At 46.9% G+C, this 22,699-nt stretch overlaps 1 protein-coding gene across 1 annotated transcript; it reads right to left on the bottom strand.

Annotated features, from left to right (window-relative positions):
- Nucleotides 1-16,906: 16,906 nt before the first annotated feature.
- On the bottom strand, nucleotides 16,907-17,942 carry LOC123124571 (uncharacterized). Its single transcript, XM_044545156.1, has 3 exons — nucleotides 17,717-17,942; nucleotides 17,485-17,631; nucleotides 16,907-17,352 (listed from the first exon to the last, which is right to left on the bottom strand). The coding sequence occupies exons 1-3, from the start codon at nucleotides 17,924-17,926 to the stop codon at nucleotides 17,167-17,169; spliced, it is 543 nt and encodes a 180-aa protein (XP_044401091.1). The 5' UTR covers nucleotides 17,927-17,942; the 3' UTR covers nucleotides 16,907-17,166.
- Between the last annotated feature and the right edge of the window lie 4,757 nt (nucleotides 17,943-22,699).

The following is a 22,699-nucleotide window of genomic DNA, read 5'->3' as shown; positions in this document are numbered from 1 at the left end:
GACGGGGAGTGATACCGGATACCAGGTGTCCCACATGTCGGTGGCATGGCTTACGGTGAACGTGCAAGGAACAATTCGGACACGGTCCAAACATACGGTGCATCTCATACAGCAAACATGCATTCGTTCACGACGGTCGTCTCGGTGGTTATACCTTCGATGCGTGCAATCAGGACGGGACGAGTTCGACGCAGTGTAGATGGAAGTAGACGTTCTCGCAACGATAGTGGAAGTAGTGGTTCACGAGTCGAAGAGGAAGTAGTCGTTCATGTTCCGTAGATGTTTCGGGGTTGCCGATAGTTGTACACAGTCGTTGTTGGACTTGACGGATCCGAGGTCTCCGGGCGTAGTGGTACTTGGCGATTTCGGAGACGGCGGAAGACGAACTTGGCGGTCCTCGTTGACCTGGTACTTGGCGTATCCAGTCTCCGGGATCGTCGCGGTTCTTGGTGTCTCGTGTAACTGGCGTCCTTTCGACCTTGAGAGAGAAGAAACAGAACGGCCACAGTGCACGATGGGAAGGGTCCTGCAGCAACAGGAGGTCGATGGCGGAGCAGCAGCAAGACGAAGTGGGCCGACGTCGGCCTTACCGTGGAGCAAGGGAAGCAGAGCTTCTGGAGGCTGGAGAGGCCATGGACGTCGGGCGCGCGATGCCACAGGGAGGAGGCGAGACCTCTGTGGCGCGTGGAAAGGGTCATGGTCGGGCTCGACCACGTTGAGGAGGCCGTGGCGGAGCGAGCGGGAGGCGCTGGACGCGGTCACACACGCGCCCAGCGGGGCACGCGGGAGGCAGGAGGCGAGGCAAGGCGTCGGAGGAAGCTTGCGAGGGGCCATGGCGAGGAGGCAGAGGCGCTGCGAACTGCATTGGCGGGCGTGATCTTGGAGCACCCCAGCCGGAGGACGAGGCAGGGACATACCCAGGCGACGGGGATGGACAGCGTCGGTGGAGATGCAGGGCAACAGGCCAGTGGCGGGGCTTGACGGGTCCAGGCGAGGTCCGGCGACCGGGCGACGGGGCGCGCTGGCGATGATGGGGATCGGGCGCGGGGCTCCTGCGTGCGGGATCGAGCGAGAGGCTCTCACTCCTCTTTGGCGGCGCGATCAGGGGAAGGAGATGGGGTCGAGGAGAGAAGGGGATCGGACCAGGGTTAGGGTTATAGGCGCGGCTGGGCCTTGGGTCAAATGGACTGCGGGGAAGCAGGCCGGCTTGGCTGTTGGGCTCTCTTCTCTCTCTCACTCTAAAGAAAATAAAAACAAAACAGAGATAAGAAAGAAAAGAAAGAGAGGTCAGGGGAAGAAGTTTGGACATGCGGATAATTTTCCCGGACTCACAAAAATGTGCTTGTTCCGAGAAAATAGAAGAGGCCATGATTGAAAGATTTAAATTCAAACTCATTTGATTTAAATTCAAATGATTTGAATAGGAAGTGAGGGTTGGGAAGGTCCAAAAATGTTCGGATTTTTGGTGGAGCTCCGGAATATGATGAAAGAATATATGGCAAGGTTGGAGACCAAGAATTAAGATAACAAAGGCATTGGGATAATTTACAAGTGTGTTATGGTGATTTCCAAATTAAAGAAATATTTAATATAGCTCCCTAATATTGGGAGGATATGTTATAAAGAGAAGTCACCCTTCCCTCGATTTAAATAGATCAACCATCTATGCAATTTATTAGTTGAGTTGAGATGCAAAGATTAATGACATGATGGCATGATGACATGATGCAATGCAAAAATAAAAGAGCAAGCACAAAAGAAACACACGGAGATCACGAAAATATGGAAGTCTTCTGAAGCATCGGTCTTGGGGCGTCACACGCAGAGCAGGCCCTCCGTGAGAAGTACGAAGCCAGGGTGATTAAAGCTGAGCAGGAGCTGCAACAGGCCGTGAAGAAATGCGAGACCTTGGAGCAGAGTTTAACGGAGAAGGAATCCGAACTCACCAAGGTGCATCAGGCCGCGAGCGATGCCCGGGGGGAAACCCAAAGCACCCTGCAGGGGATCCAAGAGGCGAGGAAGATCGCGGCGGGTAAGGCTTTCTCCTTGTAAAGCAAGTTTTTGAGGAGAAAATTATGTTTCTGATTTTGAATTCGGATTTCTCCAGGGGTGTTTGCGGAGCTGCCCCGCAGCATAGCGGATGCCGCCCAATTCTACCGGGCCGAAGAAAGGAACACTGCGGATAAGCTCTTCTGGTCGCAGTATTTGGCACCGAATTATCTGGTGCCTTTTGCCGATCAACTGAAACAGCTGATCGAACTGCATAAGGCGGCAGAACTGGCCATCAAGGATTTGATTATCCGGATATGGCCCGCCGAGCCGATTCCAAGCAGCTACTTTGGGCTCGTGAAGCGGCTTGTAATCGCTTGCCCCCGACTTGATGTCATCAAGCGGTCGGTCTGCATAGAGGGTGCGCGAATGGCCTTCGCCCGCGCAAAGGTGCACTGGGGGAAGATGGATGCGGAGAAGCTGATGACCGAAGGGCCGCCAGAGGGGAAGGAGCACCGCAAGCCCGAATTATATTATGAAAATGTCCTTAAAGGATCCTACCTTGCAGCGGAGTTATGTACCAAGGACATTATATTTCCATGAATGCAAATCATGTCGTCCTTTGTAAATGTCTGAACAGGGTCATTTATACTATTTATTTCCTGTTATATAAAAGTTTACCCTCCTGTGCGGCCGTTTTATATGTTAAACCTGAGAGTTGGCCAGTCGTCGGCTTCTGCCCCCACGTAAGAAGTACGGGGGTGTTCGGGATAAACCTGAGCGCTCTTTATCCCAGTTTTGGGTCCTTCGAAGGAGGTGCTCAGTGCAACGAACCAGGCAATCGGACTATAGGGCTTTATCACTCTCACTTAGCCATAGGAGCTTTAGTAAGGTAGGCGCAGCCCCTGGTGTTCGGAATACCGTACTAGGGGCTCTATAAGCACTTGATCGGAGAAAAAAAACCGATCCATCGCACGCTGCATTGGTTATGCCATTATGCAGGAGAAATCCTTAAAGATTTTATGACCTCTCAAACAGCTGACCAGCTCTCGCCGTATCATGACAGTCAGTTTTCGGCTTTCTCTACTGAGGTGCTCGTCCGGAAGAACCGGGACACAATCGCAGTAGTTCTCCCAGTGCTACCTTAGCCGATATAGCGGAACGTAAGGTACCAAAACATGGGAGCCGGGCAAACCCAACTATTGACCCAAGACATGATTCGGAGCTGATGCATATAATGCTATAGGTTCGGGGTGCCGAACTTCCCCGAAGGTGTTCGGACTTTATTGCCGTGCTGTGGGTAAAACAAAGCCCCTGGCACGTTTAAAGGCATATCGTGGTGTACGGATGCCACTCGATAAAAGAGCTTTAATAAGAAATGACAGCAGAAAAGCGACATACAAATCCACATATTTTATTTGAATAGTACGTCGATGCGTATAAAATAGGTAATAATGGAAAAGAAATATGACTGTGGCACCTGCTGAGACCAGGGAAGACGAAGCTGCGTGCGGATCCGGAGTATAGTCGGATGGTCATCGCGGGGAACATCTAAGGATTCCTTTGCGCGTTCGGGCTGCCTCCATATTGCCCGTCCTGGTCGACGCAAAGGTGTGCCTGCAAATGAAATGTAAGAAATGTTTGTGTGCCGGAGAGCGGTTGAGCCGCTGTATGCGGCATATCTTGGCCTTTGCCGGAGTGTTTAATTGAGCTCTGGACGAGCCGGGCTATGCTGTCGCGAAGTAGTGCGGAGTCCTTCAGCGGTATCCGGGAGCCTGGCCGTCGACTCGAGGTTCGGCTGCAAGGTGTTGCTCACTGCTTCTGCTGTTAAGGCAGCGGTGTGCTTGTTGCTGCCGGAGGAAAGGTCGGCCTTGCTCTTAACCGTGATGACGCCGCGCGGACCGGGCATCTTGAGCTTACGGTAGGCGTAGTGTGGTACCGCGTTAAATCGAGCGAACGTGGTTCGTCCGAGCAGTGTCTGATAATCACTGCGGAAGGGGACGATTTCGAAGGTTAACTCTTCGGTGCGGTAATTGTCTGGTGATCCGAAGACTACCTCAAGGGCAATGGAGCTTGTACAACTGGCTTCCACACCTGGTATAATGCCTTTGAAAGTGGCTGTAGTGGGTTTGATCATCGAATGATCGATGCCCATCTTTGCGCACTATGTCCTGATAAAGCAGGTTTAAGCTGCTGCCTCCATCCATAAGGACTCGTGTGAGGCGGAACCCGTTAATTATTGGGTCAAGGACTAGTGCGGTTGGATTGCCCTGATTGGCATTGACCGGACGATCTGTGTGGTTGAAGGTGACCGACCCTAGTTTATATTGTGGGACGGTTGGTTCCGTTAAGTCGGCATCCCTAGGGGTGCGTGTCGGGTCCGGTCTGGGGATTTGGGTGGTGTTTACCACGTTCACCGTTTGAATTTGCAGGGGAAATTTCTTTTGCCCTCCTGTGTTCGGTGATCTGGGCTCTTCGTCGCCATCATCGCTTTGAGACCCCCCTTTATTGTTTTTGGCGCCTGTCCTGCCGGCTTGTTTGAAGACCCAGCATTCTCTGTCAGTATGGGTGGCTGGCGTCCCTGGGGTGCCATGAATTTGGCATTGACGATCGAGTATGCGGTCCAGACTGGATGGACCCGAATTGTTATTTTCGAGGGGCCCTTTTCGCTAACCGGACTTTGAGCCACTAAACCCGGCATTAACTGACGTATCTTCGGCATTTTCACCATGTTTGCGGCGCTTGTGTTTGTTGCGTCACGGTTTGCCGTTGCCATCCCTTGCCTCTGATGAGCTAGGTTTGCTTGCTGTGTTGTTACTACGAGCCAACCAGCTATCTTCGCCCGCACAAAAGCGGGTCATAAGTGTTGTGAGGGCTGCCATGGATTTTGGCTTCTCTTGACCGAGTTGCTGGGCGAGCCACTCGTCACAGATGTTATGCTTAAATGCCGCTAAGGCCTCTGCATCCGGACAGTCAACAATTTGGTTCTTCTTAGTTAGGAACCGGGTCCAGAATTTCCTGGCCGATTCCCCTGGCTGCTGAGTTATATGACTTAAATCGTCAGCATCCGGCGGTCGCACATAAGTGCCCTGGAAATTGTCCAGGAATGCATCTGCCAGGCTCTCCCAACTTCCGATGGAGTTTGCCGGCAAGCTATTCAGCCAATGCCGAGCCGGCCCTTTGAGTTTTAGCGGGAGGTACTTGATGGCGTGTAGATCGTCCCCGCGGGCCATATGAATGTGGAGGAAGAAATCTTCTATCCATACCGCCGGGTCTATAGTACCATCATATGATTCAACGTTCGCGGGTTTAAACCCTTTTGGGAATTCATGATCCATTACTTCATCGGTGAAGCATAGGGGGTGTGTGGCGCCTCTGTGCCGGGCTATGTCACGATGCAATTCATACAAGTCTTGTCTGCTGTATTCGGCCCGGCCGGACTTGCTTTTAGTGTATCCGGCGTGATGATCACCGTCACGCATTAGGGCGCGACCCCGTGATCCGTAGATCGATCTTGTATGCCCTGCTTTGTTTTTAATACGTCTCGCAGGTCCCGCGTGTTGCCCCGGGCCTTGGTGTTTTTGTTTGCCTGGCGACATGGTGCTGGCTGGGCTTCGGGCTGATATGCCTCTCTGTCTCGGCCACGAGGTGGTCGATCAGCCGCATCATACGCTGGTAATGTAGGTTTTAATGCTTCCTCCTCGAGTTGGGGTAGCAACCTGCGTTTTGGGTAACTCTTGGTTGGGCGTTCGAGTTCGTATTCCTCGGCCGCCAGGACTTCAGTCCATCTGTCCGCTAGCAGATCTTGATCAGCTTGAAGCTGTTGTTGCTTTTTCAGGCTGTTTGCTGTGGCTACAAGCTGGCGCTTGAAGCGCTCCTGCTCGACGGGATCCTCAGGCACGATAAATCCTTCGTCGTCGAGGCTCACCTCGTCTTCGGAGAGAGGCATGTAATTGTCATCCTCTGATTCTCCGTCTGCTGCCTGTCCCGGAGGACTAGCTTGTTCGTCCTCCCGCTCGAATTCTGGCTGGAGGGGATTATCATCGTCTTCGGCACTATCCGGAGCGTTATTGTCTCTCGTGCCGGTATCGCTGCTTTTGCTATGGCGGGACTTAGAGCGGCGCCGCTGACGTCGGTGCTTGGATTGCTTCTTGGAGGGGTTATCCTCCGCTGTCTTATCACCATCGCCTTCTTTGGGAGTGTCCACCATGTATATGTCATACGATGAGGTGGCAGTCCAGCGCCCTGTGGGCGGTGGTTCTTGTTCGTCTCCTGCATCGTCGTCCATACCGTCGATGTCTTCGGAGCCGAATTCGAGCATGTTGGTTAAATCATCGACAGTGGCTACTAAGTGGGTGGTGGGTGGGGAGCGAATTTCTTCGTCGTCCGCATCCCAATCTAGCCGGACATAGTTCGTCCAAGGGTCTCCTGACAGGGAGAGAGACCTTAACGAGTTTAGCACGTCGCCAAAGGGCGAGTGCTGAAAGATATCCGCGAAGGTAAACTCCATGATCGATGCCCAATCGGATTCGACAGGCACGGACGCAAGCGGCTCGGAGCCCGTGGCCGGGGACGAATCCAACGGTTCGGCAACGCGGCTCTCGTAGGAGGTGAAGTCAGTATTCGGCTCTATCGCCACTAAGAGTGCGGCCTCCGTGGCGGGGTCTATCCACCCGTCCTCAGATGGCGCAATTTGTTCCGGATCGAGGGCCGGAGTAGTTGCAGGTGCGATCTCCTGAACACTGTCCGACGGCATAGCTAAGTCATGCTCGTCGTGACTGTGCAGCGCACTTGACATGGGCTCGAATCCGTCGAAGATCAAGTCTCCGCGGATGTCGGCAGTGTAATTTAAGTTTCCAAACCAGACCTGATGGCCAGGGGCGTAGCTCTCGATCTGCTCCAGATGGCCAAGCGAGTTGGCCCGCAGTGCGAAGCCGCCGAACACGAAGATCTGTTCGGGGAGGAAAACCTCACCCTGGATCGTATCGTTGCCGATGATCGAAGGGGCCATCAAACCTTATGGTGACGACACAGTGGAACTCTCCATGAAAGCACCAATGTCGGTGTCAAAACCGGCGGATCTCGGGTAGGGGGTCCCGAACTGTGCGTCTAAGGCGGATGGTAACAGGAGGCGGGGGACACGATGTTTACCCAGGTTTGGGCCCTCTCGATGGAGGTAATACCCTACTTCCTGCTTGATTGATCTTGATGATATGAGTATTACAAGAGTTGATCTACCACGAGATCGTAGAGGCTAAACCCTAGAAGCTAGCCTATGGTATGATTGTTGTTGTCCTACGGACTAAACCCTCCGGTTTATATAGACACCGGAGGGGGCTAGGGTTACACAGAGTCGGTTACAAGGGAGCAGATGTACATATCCGTATTGCCAAGCTTGCCTTCCACGCCAAGGAGAGTCCCATCCGGACACGGGACGAAGTCTTCAATCTTGTATCTTCATAGTCCAACAGTCCGGCTAAAGGATATAGTCCGGCTGTCCGAGGACCCCCTCATCCAGGACTCCCTCACCCGCAAGAGAAGAAATCGACGAAGAAGGGGTACCGATGTGGGCCGGCCTTGGCGAAACCAGCGGGGACGACGCGTGTGGCAGGGTGCCCCGTCGTCTTCCTCCCCCACAGGGGCAAAGAGTTCTTGAGGTGGACCGCGTCGACCGTCGAAGGGAAGTAGGTGAGTTGCGTCCGCCGCACCACCAACTCGCTCTCCAGTGCCTCCTTCTCCCCGGCGTCCTTGGCTGCTGCCTTGCCCTTGCTGATTTTGGGTGCCATGACGGTTGGGAGAAGGCGAAGGGTCAAGAGCAATGGGGGCGCAACGGCAGCAAGCAGAGGCAAGAGCTTCGAATCTTTTGCCCGAGGAAGAAGAGGGGAACGGTGGTTCCGAGATTGGAAGAGGCGCAGAGGGTAAATGAGCAGCGCGCCTGCGGTTTTTCCTTTTTATGGGGAAGGCGCGGGCCGCCTCTTTACCATTTATCACGATGTGATGCATGAGGGAAGCAACTGCCCCACGCATGACCCCCACGTCACGCACGACCCCCACGTCGCGCATTCAAAGCGGGTCATGGGGAAGCGCAACTGACGAGGGGAGTTACTGCAGTAAAACTCGGCCCCGCACACCCGCGCACCATTTTGGTCCTAGCCCAACAAAGCGTCGCGCTTATGTGTGGCCCAGGCCCGGGGGCTCCTGTCGGTGTACAAAAGTAGGGGTCCTATTTTATACCCCTTTACTTGTGCACGGGCAGTTAGAGCCGCGCCTGCGGCCACACTTAGCGGGTCAGAGGAAGAGAACAAAGCCACAAGACAACCAGAGCAACGCCAAGCCAGGGACACGAAGAGCAGAAGGGCGAGGTGAACTCCCCCGGCAAGGCCCTTGCCGGGGCGGCCTCCACAGCCCCGACAAGAACCTTGCCGGGGCAACTTGCCCAACGCCAGCAGGGCTGCCACCCTTGAGCCTAAGAGTTCTGACGCCCTCAACCACATTGGAACCAAAGCTCGGGAGGCGCCTCCGTGGTGGCATGCAAATCCTTGTGAAGACCAAGAACATACAAGACTAGATGAGAATCAGAAGACGGAGATCCTCGGCAAGATCCTTGCCGAGGATACCCACGAGACCCCCCCGGCAAGACCCTTGCCGGGGACGCCCACGACGCCGCGGCAAGACCCTTGCCGGGGCCCCGGCAAGACTCTTGCCGAAGACATCCGCGGGGCGACAGCCAGGCCCCCCCCCCCCAGCCAAGACTCCACCGCCGTTTCCACACAGCTGCCAGCCCACCAACTAGGCGAGCACCTGCGTAGCAACGTGCGGCCTCCAGGCCAACTCAGCAAGCACCTGCGTGGTGGCATGCAGATCTTCGTGAAGACTCTGCCACCGCACCAACTCAGCAGCCAGCCAGCTAGCGTGGCACTACACGCCTCATCAGCTCGGACGCGCGTCGAAGCCAGGCGAGGTGGCGACAGCTGGGACGAGCTTCCTTGCCATCCCCGATAAAGCAAGAAGGGACGTCGGTAGCGCATTAAATGCGTTTGTCCTATGGTGCCAGGAGATAGACTCGACTACTGTACAACTTTCCACCTCCTGTGTGCCACTATGGCAGCCCCTTTGGACTATAAAAGGAGGCCCGCGGTGTACTGAGGAAGGATTCGGACTTTTTGGACCCTACACGCTTTGTAGCTAGTCCAAGAACACCAGATAAACATAAACCAGCAGGAGTAGGCTATTACGCATCACTTGCGGCCCGAACCTAGATAATCCCCCTGCGTTGATCTTTCAAACCCGCTCTTCCACACCCCGGCGCCCGCCAACCGTAGCAAAAGGGATTCTTCGTGATCCCGTAGGTGTCGTTTCCCCCGACACACTTGGGATTTATATCTGTTAATCACTATGAGGAACTTGAAAGATGAAAGAACCAAGATTTATCCCTCAACTACGAGGGGAGGTAAGGAACTGCCATCTAGCTCTGCACTTGATTCACCTTCTGTTTTGAGTAAACTTGCGACACCTACACCTGTTATTGATATGTCGCATGTTATTGATGATGCCACTTCTGCTATGCATGATGCTTATGATGAAACTACTTCTATGCTTGATAATATTGTGCCATTAGGTGAATTTCTTGAGGAACAACTTGCTAGGGTTAGAGAGAATGAAATTATTGAAACGGATAATATTGATGAATGTGATGATGAAGATTCTCCTCCTAGATATGAACTGCCTGATGTGCCTGAGGGTTATGTTATGGATGAAGAAACTGCTAGAGACCTTTTTGCTTGCAAAGATAGATATGATCTTAAGAAACTGTTAGCTAAGTTGAAAGAAAAGTCTTTGAATGCTAGAATGAAATATGACCCTGCTTTGGCTACTTCACCTATTTGTATTTCTGGTAAGGATTATGATTTCTTTGTCGATCCTGAGTTAATTACTTTGGTTGAATTTGATCCTTTTTATGGCTATGAATCTAAAACTGTTGTGGCACATCTTACTAAATTGAATGACATAGCCACCCTATTCACTCATGAGGAAAAAATTCGTTACTACTATATCCTTAAGTTATTTCCGTTCTCATTAAAGGGTGGTGCTAAAACATGGTTTAATTCTCTTGCTCCTGGTTGTGTGCCTAGTCCCCAGGATATGATTTATTACTTCTCTGCTAAATATTTCCCCGCTCATAAGAAACAAGTTGCCTTAAGGGAAATATATAATTTTGTGCAAATTCAAGAAGAGAGTCTCCCACAAGCTTGGGGGAGGCTTCTCCGATTACTTAATGCTTTGCCTGATCATCCTCTCAAGAAAAATGAAATACTTGATATCTTTTATAATGGACTAACCGATGCTTCCAGAAACCACCTGGATAGTTGTGTTGGTTGTGTTTTCAGGGAAAGAACTGTTGAGCAAGATGGATTGCTATTGAATAATATATTGAGTAATGATAATGATTGGACACGTCCTGGACCAACTCCTAAGCCAACTCCGAAGAAAAGGGGTATTCTATTTCTCAGTCCTGAGGATATGCAAGAGGCAAAGAAATCTATGAAAGAAACGGGTATTAAAGCTGAAGATGTTAAGAATTTACCACCTATTGAAGAAATACATGGTCTTGATAACCCGACACGGGTAGTAAAGGTAAATTCACTCTATAGATTTGATGAAGGGGATATTCCTCTTAATAAGTCTGCTAGCCAATGCTTGGATGAGTTTGGTAGTTTTATTGTTAAACAAGAAAACTTCAATGCTTATGTTGGTAGACAATTGAAACATAATGCTTATATGATTGAACACTTGAGTGATCATATGTCTAGAGTTAAAGGTGACCTTAAACTTATTAGTAAACACGCTTCTATGGTTACCACTCAAGTAGAACAAGTGCTTAAAGCACAGGATGACTTGCTCAATGAATTAAATAATAAGAAAAATGATAATGTTGTTAGAGTTGTGACTAGAGGGGGTAGAATGACTCAGGAACCTTTGTATCCTGAGGGACACCCTAAGAGAGTTGAGCAAGATTCTCAGAGAACTAATGTTGATACATCCAGTCCTTCTAAAAATAAGCAAAAGAAAAATGATAGGACTTTGCATGCTTCTAGTGAACCTTTTGTTGACACACTTGAGATCCCAATGATATTTCTATTTCTGATGCTAAAACACAATCTGGTAATGAACATGAACCTAGTGATAATATTAATGATGATGTTCATATTGATGCTCAACCTAGCAATAAAAATGATGTAGAGATTGAACCTGCTGTTGATCTTGATAACCCACAATCAAAGAATCAACGTTATGATAAGAGAGACTTCGTTGCTAAGAAGCACGGTAAAGAAAGAGAACCATGGGTTCAGAAACCCATGCCTTTTCCTCCTAAACCATCCAAGAAAAAGGATGCTGAGGATTTTGAGCGCTTTGCTGAAATGATTAGACCTATCTTCTTGCGTATGCGTTTGACTGATATGCTTAAAATGAATCCTAATGCTAAGTATATGAAGATATTGTTACAAATAAAAGAAAGATACCGGAAGCTGAAATTTCCACCATGCTTGCCAATTATACTTTTAAAGGTGGAATACCTAAGAAACTAGGAGATCCAGGAGTACCAACTATACCATGCTCCATTAAAAGGAACTATGTTAAAACTGCTTTATGTGATCTTGGAGCCGGTGTTAGTGTTATGCCTCTCTCTTTATATCGTAGACTTGATTTGAATAAGTTGACACCTACTAAAATATCTTTGCAAATGGCCGATAAATCAACTGCTATACATGTCGGTATTTGTGAGGATGTGCCTGTTGTGGTTGCAAACGTTACTATTTTAACGGACTTTGTTATTCTTGATATTCCTGAGGACGATAGTATGTCTATTATCCTTGGTAGACCCTTTTTCAATACTGCAGGGGCTGTTATTGATTGCAACAAAGGCAATTTCACTTTTCATGTTAATGGTAATGAGCATACGATACACTTTCCGAGGAAACAATCTCAAGTCCATAGTATCAATTCTATTGGAAAATTTTCAACGATTACTATCGGAGGTTTTGAATTCCCTCTCCCCACTGTCAAGAAGAAATATGATATTCTTATTGTTGGGGACATGCATATCTCCGTTGAGGTAACCTAGTGTTATTCGAAAATTCTCCGGTTTTATGCGATTCGGAAAGAGTTTGTTAACAAGACTTGATCAACCTTGTTAGTGGATTCCTTTTGATGAGCACGAGATGGATGAAGTTAGAAAGCACAACTCTCTGTACCCTCCTTTTACTTTCTGTTATTTAGATTAAATAAAGAAAAAATAGTATTTTCTGTCTGTTTTCTGAATTATCCTTGCAATAAAAAATACCACGAAAATAAAAGTTCTCCAAATGTCCTGAAAATGAAAAATGAATTTTTGTAGAATATTTAAGAATATCTGGCATTGAGAACACACCAGGTGGACCCACCATCTGGCCACGAGGGCACAGGGCACGCCCACCCCCTGGGGCGCGCCCCCTGCCTCGTGGACCCCACGTGGACCCCCTCCACTTATTCCAGCACCCACTCACTTCGTCTTCCTCCAGAAAAAATCCTCCCATAGCTCAAACCCGTGTTCTAGCTCATCTTGCTGCCATTTTCGATATCTTTGCTCAAAGCTCCATTCACAAAACTGTTTGGGGAGATTGTTCTTCGGTATGTGACTCCTCCAATGGTTCAATTAGTTTTTGTTCTAGTGCTTTATTTATTGCAAATTTTTGCTGCTAAGGTGACCCTGTTCTTGAGCTTGCATGTCAAATTTATATGGTCCAAAGTAGTTTTAATGCATGATATAGCCTCTAGGCACTTGTGGGAGTAGTTGCTATCAATCTTGTTGAGTTTGGTTCACTTTTATTTTGAGTCACTAAAAATTCCAGAAATTTTCAGAGGGAGAAAATGTAGAAGAGATTGTTGAGAGGCTCTTCGAGCCGAAGCTCGAAGGATAAGCAGAAAGAGGAAAAGTTGTTGCCCCCTGTTTTTCTAGATTATAAGAGCACATACCTCATCTTGCCGGAGGCCATTTATGCATACTGGAGGCTGACACAAGTCCCAGAACCTGAGCCTGAGCCACCACTTGACCCTTATCGACAGTCTGTTTATCAGTGGGATCCGAAGGAGATCGCCAACCAGTGGCACCCTGAGGACCCTCCTCAGTACACCGGAGAGAGTAGTTTCGATCCGTGGGCATAGACCAACTTAGGTCAAAAGCCTAAGCTTGGGGGAGTATGTATTTCTCACCGACATTACATTCATGTTCACACACTAATGCCAGTTGTCGGTGCTCATAATTTTTCATTGTACTATCCATGCTAGTTTATTTTCTATTTTAAGCCTTCTTCTTGTGTGTTTGAAAAAACTTAAGAAAAACCAAAAAAAATTAGTTGTAGCTTTTAGCTAGTTTACTTTCCATGCCTGTAGTAGTAGTAATTAAAAGAAAACCCAAAAAGATTTCTCGTTCTTCTTTTGCTTGTTGGGAGCTTTCCCATGTAAATAGTTTTATTTCTTTTCTTTTCTTTGGGGGTCGAGAGGAGAAGACCATGATGAAAATGTTGAGTGGCTCTCATATGCATTATTGTTGATTTAACCAAGAGCCTATATTACCTTGTCTTCTCCCTTGTATTGAATGCTTGCAGATTCCAGCTCAGTCCAATGCACGTGCACTATTATTATTATTATCCACACCGTTCGGTCGTGCGGGTGAAAGGCAATAATGACAATATATGATGGACTGATTGAGATGAGAGAAGCTGGTATGAACTCAACCTATCTTGTTTTTGTAAATATGATTAGTTCATCGTTCCTGATTCAGCCTATTATGGATGAAACATGTTTGCGATGACAATTAGAGATTATAGTTGCTCATGGCATGCTTAATTAGCTAGGAGTTTATAATGGTTTACCTTGCGTGCCAACATGCTATTAAAATGGTTGTGATGTGGTGTGATAGGGTGGTATCCTCCTTTGAACGATTCGAGTGGCTTGACTTGGCACATGTTCATGCATGTAGTTGAAACAAAATCAACATAGCCTCCACGATATTTATGTTCATGGTTATTTATATCCTACTCATGCTTGCACTCATTGTTTATTAATCTTAATGCATGTTCATGATTGTTGTCGCTCCCTAGTTGGTCGCTTCCCAGTCTCTTTCTAGCCTTCACTTGTACTAAGCGGGAATACTACTTGTGCATCCACTTTCATAAACCCCAAAGTTATTCCATATGAGTCCACCATACCTTCCTATATGTGGTATTTACCTGCCATTCCAAGTAAATTTGTATGTGCCAAACTCTAAACCTTCAAATGAAATCCTGTTTTGTATGCTCGAATAGCTCATGTATCAACTAGGGCTGTCTATATCTTCCATGCTAGGTGGGTTATTCTCATGATGAGTGGACTCCGCTCCTCATTCATGAGAAAATGGCCGGTAACCGGGATGCCCAGTCCCATGCTCAAATCAAATCAAAATAATTGCAAACAAAACTCCCCCGGGATTGTTGTTAGTTGGAGGCACCCGTTGTTTCAGACAAGTCATGGATTGATGTTTGTTGGTGGTGGGGAGTATAAACTTTACCATTCTGTTTGGGAACCGCCTATAATGTGTGTAGCATGGAAGATATCGAGACCTCTTGGTTGTTATGTTGACAATGAAAGTATGCCACTCAAAATATTATTTATCTTTGTTTCAAAACTCGAGCTCTGGCACCTCTACAAATCCCTGCTTCCCTCTGCGAAGGGCCTGTCTATTTACTTTTATGTAGAGTCATCATCCTCTTATTAAAAAGCACCAGTTGGAGAGCACCGCTGTCATTCCCATGCATTGCTATTAATTTACAACGAGTATGACTGTGAATGGATCTCTTTTACCATGAATTACAATGTCTAGTTAGTCCTTGATCTTCAGGGGTGCTCTGCATTTATGTTTTGCGGTCTCAGAAAGGGCTAGCGAGATACCATCTTGTTATATCATGTTAAGATTGTTTTGAGAAAGTGTTGTCATCCAAGATTTATTATTATTGCTCGCCTAGTTGATTATGCCATTGATATGAGTAAATATGAGACCTAAATGTTATTGTGAATATGGTTAGTTCATAATCTTTGCTAAAAACTTGAATGCTGGCTTTACATATTTGCAACAACAAGATCAAACAGAGTTTGTAAAAGTTTTTCTTTATCACTTTCAGTTTGTCAACTAAATTGCTTGAGGACAAGCAAAGGTTTAAGCTTTGGGGAGTTGATACGTCTCCAACGTATCTACTTTTCCAAACACTTTTGCCCTTGTTTTGGACTCTAACTTGCATGATTTCAATGGAACTAACACGGACTGGCGTTGTTTTCAGCAGAACTGCCATGGTGTTATTTTTGTGCGGAAATAAAAGTTCTCGAAATGACCTGAAAATCCACGGAGACACGTGTTGGAATTAATAAAAAAATACTGGCGAAAGAATCAGCATCAGGGGGCCCATACCCTGTCCACGAGGGTGCAGGGCGCCCCCCAGGGCACGCCCCCTGCCTCGTGGGCCCCCTGGGACTCCACCGACCTCAACTCCAACTCCATATATTCACGTTCGGAGAGAAAAATATCAGAGAGAAGGATTCATCGCGTTTTACGATATGGAGCCCCCGCCAAGCCCTAATCTTCCTCGGGAGGGCTGATCTGGAGTCCGTTCGGGGCTCCCGAGAGGGGAATCCGTCGCCATCATCATCACCCATCCTCCATCACCAATTTCATGATGCTCACCGCTGTGCGTGAGTAATCTCATCGTAGGCTTGCTGGACGGTGATGGGTTGGATGAGATTTACCATGTAATCGAGTTAGTTTTGTTAGGGTTTGATCCCTAGTATCCATTATGTTCTAAGATTGATGTTGCTATGACTTTGCTATGCTTAAAGCTTGTCACTAGGGCCCGAGTGCCATGATTTCATCTGAACCTATTATGTTTTCATGAATATATGTGAGTTCTTGATCCTATCTTGCAAGTCAATAGTCACCTACTATGTGTTATGATCCGGCAACCCCGAAGTGACAATAATCGGGACCACTCCCGGTGATGACCATAGTTTGAGGAGTTCATGTATTCACTAAGTGTTAATGCTTTGGTCCGGTACTCTATTAAAAGGAGGCCTTAATATCCCTTGGTTTCCAATAGGACCCCACTGCCACGGGAGGGTAGGACAAAAGATGACATGCAAGTTCTTTTCCATAAGCACGTATGACTATATTCGGAATACATGCCTATATTACATTGATGAACTGGAGCTAGTTCTATGTCACCCTATGTTGTAACTGTTGCATGAGGAATCACATCCGACATAATTATCCATCATTGATCCATTGCCTACGAGCTTTTCACATATTGATCTTTGCTTAGTTACTTTTCCGTTGCCACTGTTACGATTGCTACAAAAACTGCTACTGTTACTTTTGCCACCGTTACTGCTACTTCCATACTACTTTGCTACTAAATACTTTGCTGCAGATATTAAGTCTTTCAGGTGTGGTTGAATTGACAACTCAACTGCTAATACTTGAGAATATTCTTTGGCTCCCCTTGAGTCGAATCAATAAATTTGGGTTGAATACTCTACCCTTGAAAACTGTTGCGATCCCCTATACTTGTGGGTTATCAAATATGTACCAATGTTGTTAGGTTACTTCTTTATTTAAACAGCAACACAGCATGTCGATTCAATTCTAATCATTTCACAACATATTACATTGAGAACCATATCCGATGCACTTAATATTCAGTTCACAGGCAAGATAAATTCAGTTGACAACCAAATCCATTTCACAACATACTTAGACAAATTCAGTTTACACAGGGACAAGAACAAGGTAAGTTCAGTCAAAACCATTCAGCATCTCCTTAAGCTTCCTTATCTTCTCCTTGGTCTCCTCTTTGTGTTTGAATAAGTCACCAATCATGTACTCAAGCTTTCTCTTCTCTTGCTTCAATTGATCCCTCTCCTGCATGACTTGGTCCCTCTCTTTCTCTGCCTTAGCCCTGAATACCTGATGAATGTTTGTTATTGATTTTTTAGTGCTCTTCTTCTTCTCAAGCTCTTCCTTCAGATCAGCCAGAGCAATTTGTGTGTTGCCTAATTGGCTCATTGCCTGCTCCTTTTCAGCCACCATCTTGGCAAAAGCAAGCTTGAAATGTCTCAGCTCATTCTCCATTTTGTCTTCTCTTCCATGATCTTCAAGTTCTCTTCAACACTCAACACATTTTGTGTTAGCCTTTGTTTTGTCTCCTCTTCATACATGCTCCATATGGTAGATAGGCTCATCTTCAATGCTTCAGGCCACTCAGGGTCTATCTGTTCCACATAGGTGCATTTAGGTACTTCCTATCATCCAAACAAAGATTCCATTAAGTGACATTATTTAGTTATCTGTAAATCTTCAGATAAAAGCCACCCTGCCACTGTCAAATGATGAAATGAAATTAAAATGGCACTATTATCTGGATTTTTACAAACCTTGTGTGCACAAGCCAGGAATCTTCTTCCACTGTCAACTGATTGAAAAGCCACATGCTTCTCACACAAAGATCCATGCTCACATGTAAAGCTAGGCAGATCTGTGGCCGGGCCAGTCCATTCTTTACAGAAAATTGTGGCAGGAGGCTAAAAAAATAAAAATTTGCATTTGTTAAGTATAACCCTAGAAGCTGTTTAACCCTAGCTGCGGGGAGGAGAGGACATGACTAACCTTGCTGGTCACCGAGTCATCTTCAGAAGAGGTTGGGAGATCATCCCAGGACACCATGGTTGCTGCTGGAGACCAGGGGAATAGGAGCAGAGGAAGGTCAAATAGAGGAGGAAAATGGAGGATGAAGATGAAGATCTGGTGGAAGAGGAGGAAAAAGAAGGGGATCTGGTGGTTGCTCTGGTGGTGTTGGTGGACCAAAGGTGCATGCATAATGCAAGTTGCAGGGTGTGCAAGTACAAACTTGAACTAGTTGGTGGACCAAATGTGCATGCATAAGGCAAAGCTGTTGAGCAAGTTAACTGAATTTGCTGACAAAATTCAGTTAACTTCAGTAGCATCAACAGACAAAATTCAGTTAACTTATTTTGGATTGTTGCCTTATATAGCAACAACACACTTTTGGATTGTTGCCTTATATAGCAACAACACACTTTTGGATTGTTGCCTTATATAGCAACAAGACAGCATCAACAAGACAGCATCAATAGCATAAACTACACTATTTTATAGCACTTCATCATTGCCACTTACTTAGTTCAACTTAATTAGTTCAGCAAGACAGCATCAACAGCCTTATATAGCAACTAGACAGTAGCATCAACAGCCTTATATAGCAACTGGGATTGATCATCAACATCAACAGAGAACATAAAACATAAAACAACAGGAGATCTCAAACTGCATCAACAGCATAGTTCGACTACCACTTAGTTCAACAGCACATAGTTCAACAACCAGCCAACACATAGTACTTCAACATTGGCAACAAAAATTAGAAATAACTTATGTGCTTAATATACAAGCACACCTAACAAAACTACACTATTTTATAACTTATATGCTGAAAATTTGTATATTTCAGCATACCTAACTAACAGCAACTGCGTCTTCTTCATGTTGGCAACTGCCATCTTCTTCATCTTCTGCAGGCGCTCCGAGCGGCGAACCTCCATGGCAACTGTCACCTTCCTCTTCTTCTTCCTCTCTGGCTGTGCTGCAACGTCAACCTGTGCTTCCAGGCCCAAGACCACCTCCACCTCCTACTTGACGATGTCAGGAACATCTGGAAGCAGCTCAACATCGATGGGGCGATGCTTGTCACCCTCCCTGGCGACGGGCACCACCACCTGGTCCTCCGGCTCGGGGACGACGGGCGCTGCCACCTTGACCTCCGGCTCGTCGTCAGAGAGGACAATCACCTCCGGCTCCTCCCCGCCAGCCGACTAGGACGAGTCGGTGTCGTAGCCAGAGGTGTCGTCGGAGTCGTACTCTGAGTCGAACGAGTCGGCGTTGGAGACGTCATCGCACACCAGCAGCTCGGGCTGGAAGCGGTCCTAGTACATCGTGTTGATAGGTGCGGGGACGACCACTTCGACATCCTTGACGCGCTCCATCCTGGAGGAAACGCGATGCGGATCGAGCTACCGCGGGGTGGTGGCGGACCGGTACATCCACTACCGCGCGCGCTACCGCGGGTCATCGGAGCGAGTCTCCTGCATCCCGAAACAGAGGACCGACACCGAGAGATACCTTTGTGGTCGGTGATGGCGCGGTCCAGCTCATCCTCGGTCATGACCTTGAGGAGGCCACGCGTGTGGTGATGCATCATTCTGATGCTGGGGAACCACTGCCCGATCTCCTTCAGGTCGGCGAGCATGGCCTTGTCGTCGTCTGCCAGGTCGTCAATGAGCCTCTGCCAGGCGAGGCTGTTGTCCACAGCGTCGAGCCGTCGACGGCAGTGTGGTGCTTGGCGGCAGGGGATTTCTTGACGGCGGAGTGGGAGTTTGGTAGCAGGGTAACCGAGGTGACGTGGGTGGACTGTGGACTGGAGGTGAGTGGAGAGTGGAGCGGTGGGTGGGTGGGCTTAAAGAGCAAAGAAGGAAACCGAATCGGCATGGGCCATTGGGCCACTAGCAACCACTAAATAGTTAGTTTAGTACCTGCCCTTGATCAAAGCACTAGTACTACCCCACTGGCATTGCCCCCAACGTTCAATACCACAGGTCCTGGGTTCGAGACCCAGGCAAAACTTTTTTGCTTGATTTTTTTTTCTTTAATCAAAATTTGGTACATATGTTCAGTTTGCATCAAATTCAGCAATACAAATTCAGTCATAAAAATTGAATGTGCATGAAATTCAGCAAAAATGGGCAGAGAAGCAAAAATTCCGTGTGCATCAAGTTCAGTTTGCATCAAATTACTTAATGTTAGTGGATAGAGAAGCATCAAATTACTCAATGAACCACTTATGTGTGGTACATTTGAAATGAGACACTGAATGAACTACATTTGAGCTCTAGTAGTTTCAAACACTCAGATTTAAGTTTTTGCCAAAAAATCACTGAAATACAAGTGCAACAGCACTGCTTCATCTGAACTCATCAAACATGTTGACTCTTTTCTTCTTGGGCACATGTCCACTTGGCCCTCCTGCTTGCTTCTTCTCTTTAGCTCTTCTTCTCTTGGCCTCTTCTTGTTGTTTCTTCTTTGCTTCTTGATCTTGTTTTTTCTTCAGTGCTGCAATAGCTCTCTTTGCTTCTTTCTCTTCTCTTTATTGCTGCCTCTGCCTTAGCTGCAATTGCATCAATTGCCCTGGCCTCCTTCTCTTCTTGTAGTGATGCTTTTCTTGCTGCTGAAGCTTCCAGCTTTGCTGTTGTTTCCTTAGCCTTCTTCTCTTTTGCCGCTCTTCTTCTTCTGGCTGCCTTCTCTGCTTTCCTGATAGCAATTTCATGCCTCTTTGCTTCAGCCTACTCTTCTCTCCTCTCTGCCATCTCATTCATTGCCTCTAGTGCTTCATCTCTTCTGGCTATCATCTGCCTTTCTTTATCTCTTTTCATCTTCAGCAACTTCATGGTCAGGTTGCCACCATTTTGTAGTAGTTGTTGTATGTGCTGAAGCTTGAGAACTGGATGCCTGTAATATGAATGATGAATCTGGCAGAGTGCCTTCAGTTTCTTCTCTAGGTACAGGCCTAGACTGTTGCATCTTTGAAGCATTGTACATCCAAAGTCTTGCACCTGTACACAGCCAATCATCACATGCTACCATCACTGGTGTATCATATTAAATACAACCTAAAAGAAATGGACAAAAAGGATTAGAATTTACCTGAAAGACAACTGGTGTATCATATTCATCCTCTTGTTGCTGCACTGGGCAACATTCTGTGTGGCATTGACATCCTCCTGTGTAAGTTGGCCATCATCTTGTGTGACATGAACCTCCTCCTGTGTGACTTGCCCACCATCTTGTGTGACATGAACCTCCTCTTGTGTGACATGGCCATCTTCCTGTTGTGCCATAACTGGTTCATCATCAGGCACATCCTCAGGAATAGCCCTTGCCCCCTTCTCACTGGTAGTTTTGGCAAAATGCCAGCTTTTCTAGTATTACATCCTTTGATGTTGTGGCCCTATTCATGGCAGTATGAACATGTTATTCTGCCTCCATGTCTGGTCAGTACCTTTGTGCCATCTTTCTTTTCAATCTCATAAGGCTGCTTTCTCCTACTCTTGTTTGAAGGCCTCTTTACTTTCTTTTCATAGACAGGTGGTTTGATTTCACAACCATTCATCTTCTGCCACTCACTCCTATCTTTGCAAGGCTTGATAATTGGTTTGTATGCTAACTTGAATGCTTCAATACTGTAGCAGGAGTGCACCAAACTCTCTGGGTCAATTCTCTCATGTCTGCAGCATGCAATTGCATGGTGGCATGGAACTCCACTAAGATCCCACCTTTTGCATGTACAACTCTCTTCCTTGAGGTCAACAATGTATGTCTTGCTCCTGTTGTCAACCTGGAAAATGCCATCACCAGCCCCTGAAACCATGCATGTAGCTGCCAGCTCTATATTCCTTTCAATTCTTTTTCTTATTTTTGAGCATACAGAACCAGGCCAGATCTCTACCTCTTTTCTTTTGTTGTAGAATCTGACCATTAGCTGGGTTTTGATCTTCTCAATCATTGATCTGAGATGCATCTCCCTGGCCTTAAGAATATATTTGTTGAAAACCTCACAGTTGTTGTTCAGAAAGATATCACACTTGACCAATTCTCTTTGGAAACCCCTAATCCAAGTGTTGGGTGGTAGTTTCTCAAGCCATTTGTATGCTTCTAGGCTGATGACCTTCATTTCCTCCATGCTTGCAGCCCACAGTTCTGGTGTTGTGCTCCTTGCACACTTCCATAACTGGTTCTTAAGAACATCTCCTTTGTGTGTTTGCTGAAAATTCTGCCATATATGCCTAACACAGTGTCTGTGCTCTGGATTAGAAAAGTGCGGCCTCACTCCCTTGATCAGCCCCTTTTGCTTGTCTGATATTATAGTCTATGGCTCTGTGTTCAGAATTTGCAAGTCACTCTTCAGATTTGACAGAAACCATTTCCATGTGTCAGCGTTCTCTACCTCAACAACTGCAAAAGCTAGAGGGTAAATGCAATCATTAGGATCCATGCCAACAGCACACAACATAACACCTCCATACTTTGTCTTCAAGTGGCATCCATCCAAACAAATGACAGGCCTACAGGCTTGCATGAAACCCCTTTTGCAGGCATCCAGAGAGAAATAACAACTCCCAAATATGCCATCATGGACACCTACTGTAACGCCCGGATAATTAGGCTACAGTAAAACTCTCCTAATGATGCCATATCATCTCTGTTACTATTGCTAATCAAGTGTTAGTTCAAAACATTTCAAATTCAAAAATGAATTAGTGACAAACACCCAAAGTTTTCAAAAGTTGAAACAAAAATGTTCGGACAGTGCCAAATATGGCATAAGTAATTATGGTGTAGAAGACACATTTTATAAAATACTTAAAAGCCCTAAATTAAATAAAATAGAAAAGGAAAATGAAATAAAGAAAAAGAATAAAACCAGAAACAAACAAATACAAAAAATAAAAGGCAGCCAACCCCGCCCCCACTGGACCAGGCGGCCCAGCTCACAGCCAGGCCGGCCCACTTGGCCCATCC

The sequence above is a fragment of the Triticum aestivum genome, chromosome 5D (assembly GCF_018294505.1).
Source record: "Triticum aestivum cultivar Chinese Spring chromosome 5D, IWGSC CS RefSeq v2.1, whole genome shotgun sequence".
NCBI lineage: Eukaryota > Viridiplantae > Streptophyta > Magnoliopsida > Poales > Poaceae > Triticum > Triticum aestivum.
Note: the sequence above shows the minus strand (reverse complement) of the source record. Positions and strands in the feature narration are given on the sequence as shown.

Bases quoted from the DNA above. Each gene is read 5' to 3' on its own strand.
- LOC123124571 (XM_044545156.1), bottom strand. From the start codon at position 17,926: ATGCATGCACCTTTGGTCCACCAACACCACCAGAGCAACCACCAGATC. The intron at 17,632-17,716 runs GTTAGTCATGTC...TTATTTTTTTAG, and splicing joins ATGACTCGGTGACCAGCAAG to CCTCCTGCCACAATTTTCTG. The intron at 17,353-17,484 runs GTTTGTAAAAAT...TTTGGATGATAG, and splicing joins TCCTGGCTTGTGCACACAAG to GAAGTACCTAAATGCACCTA.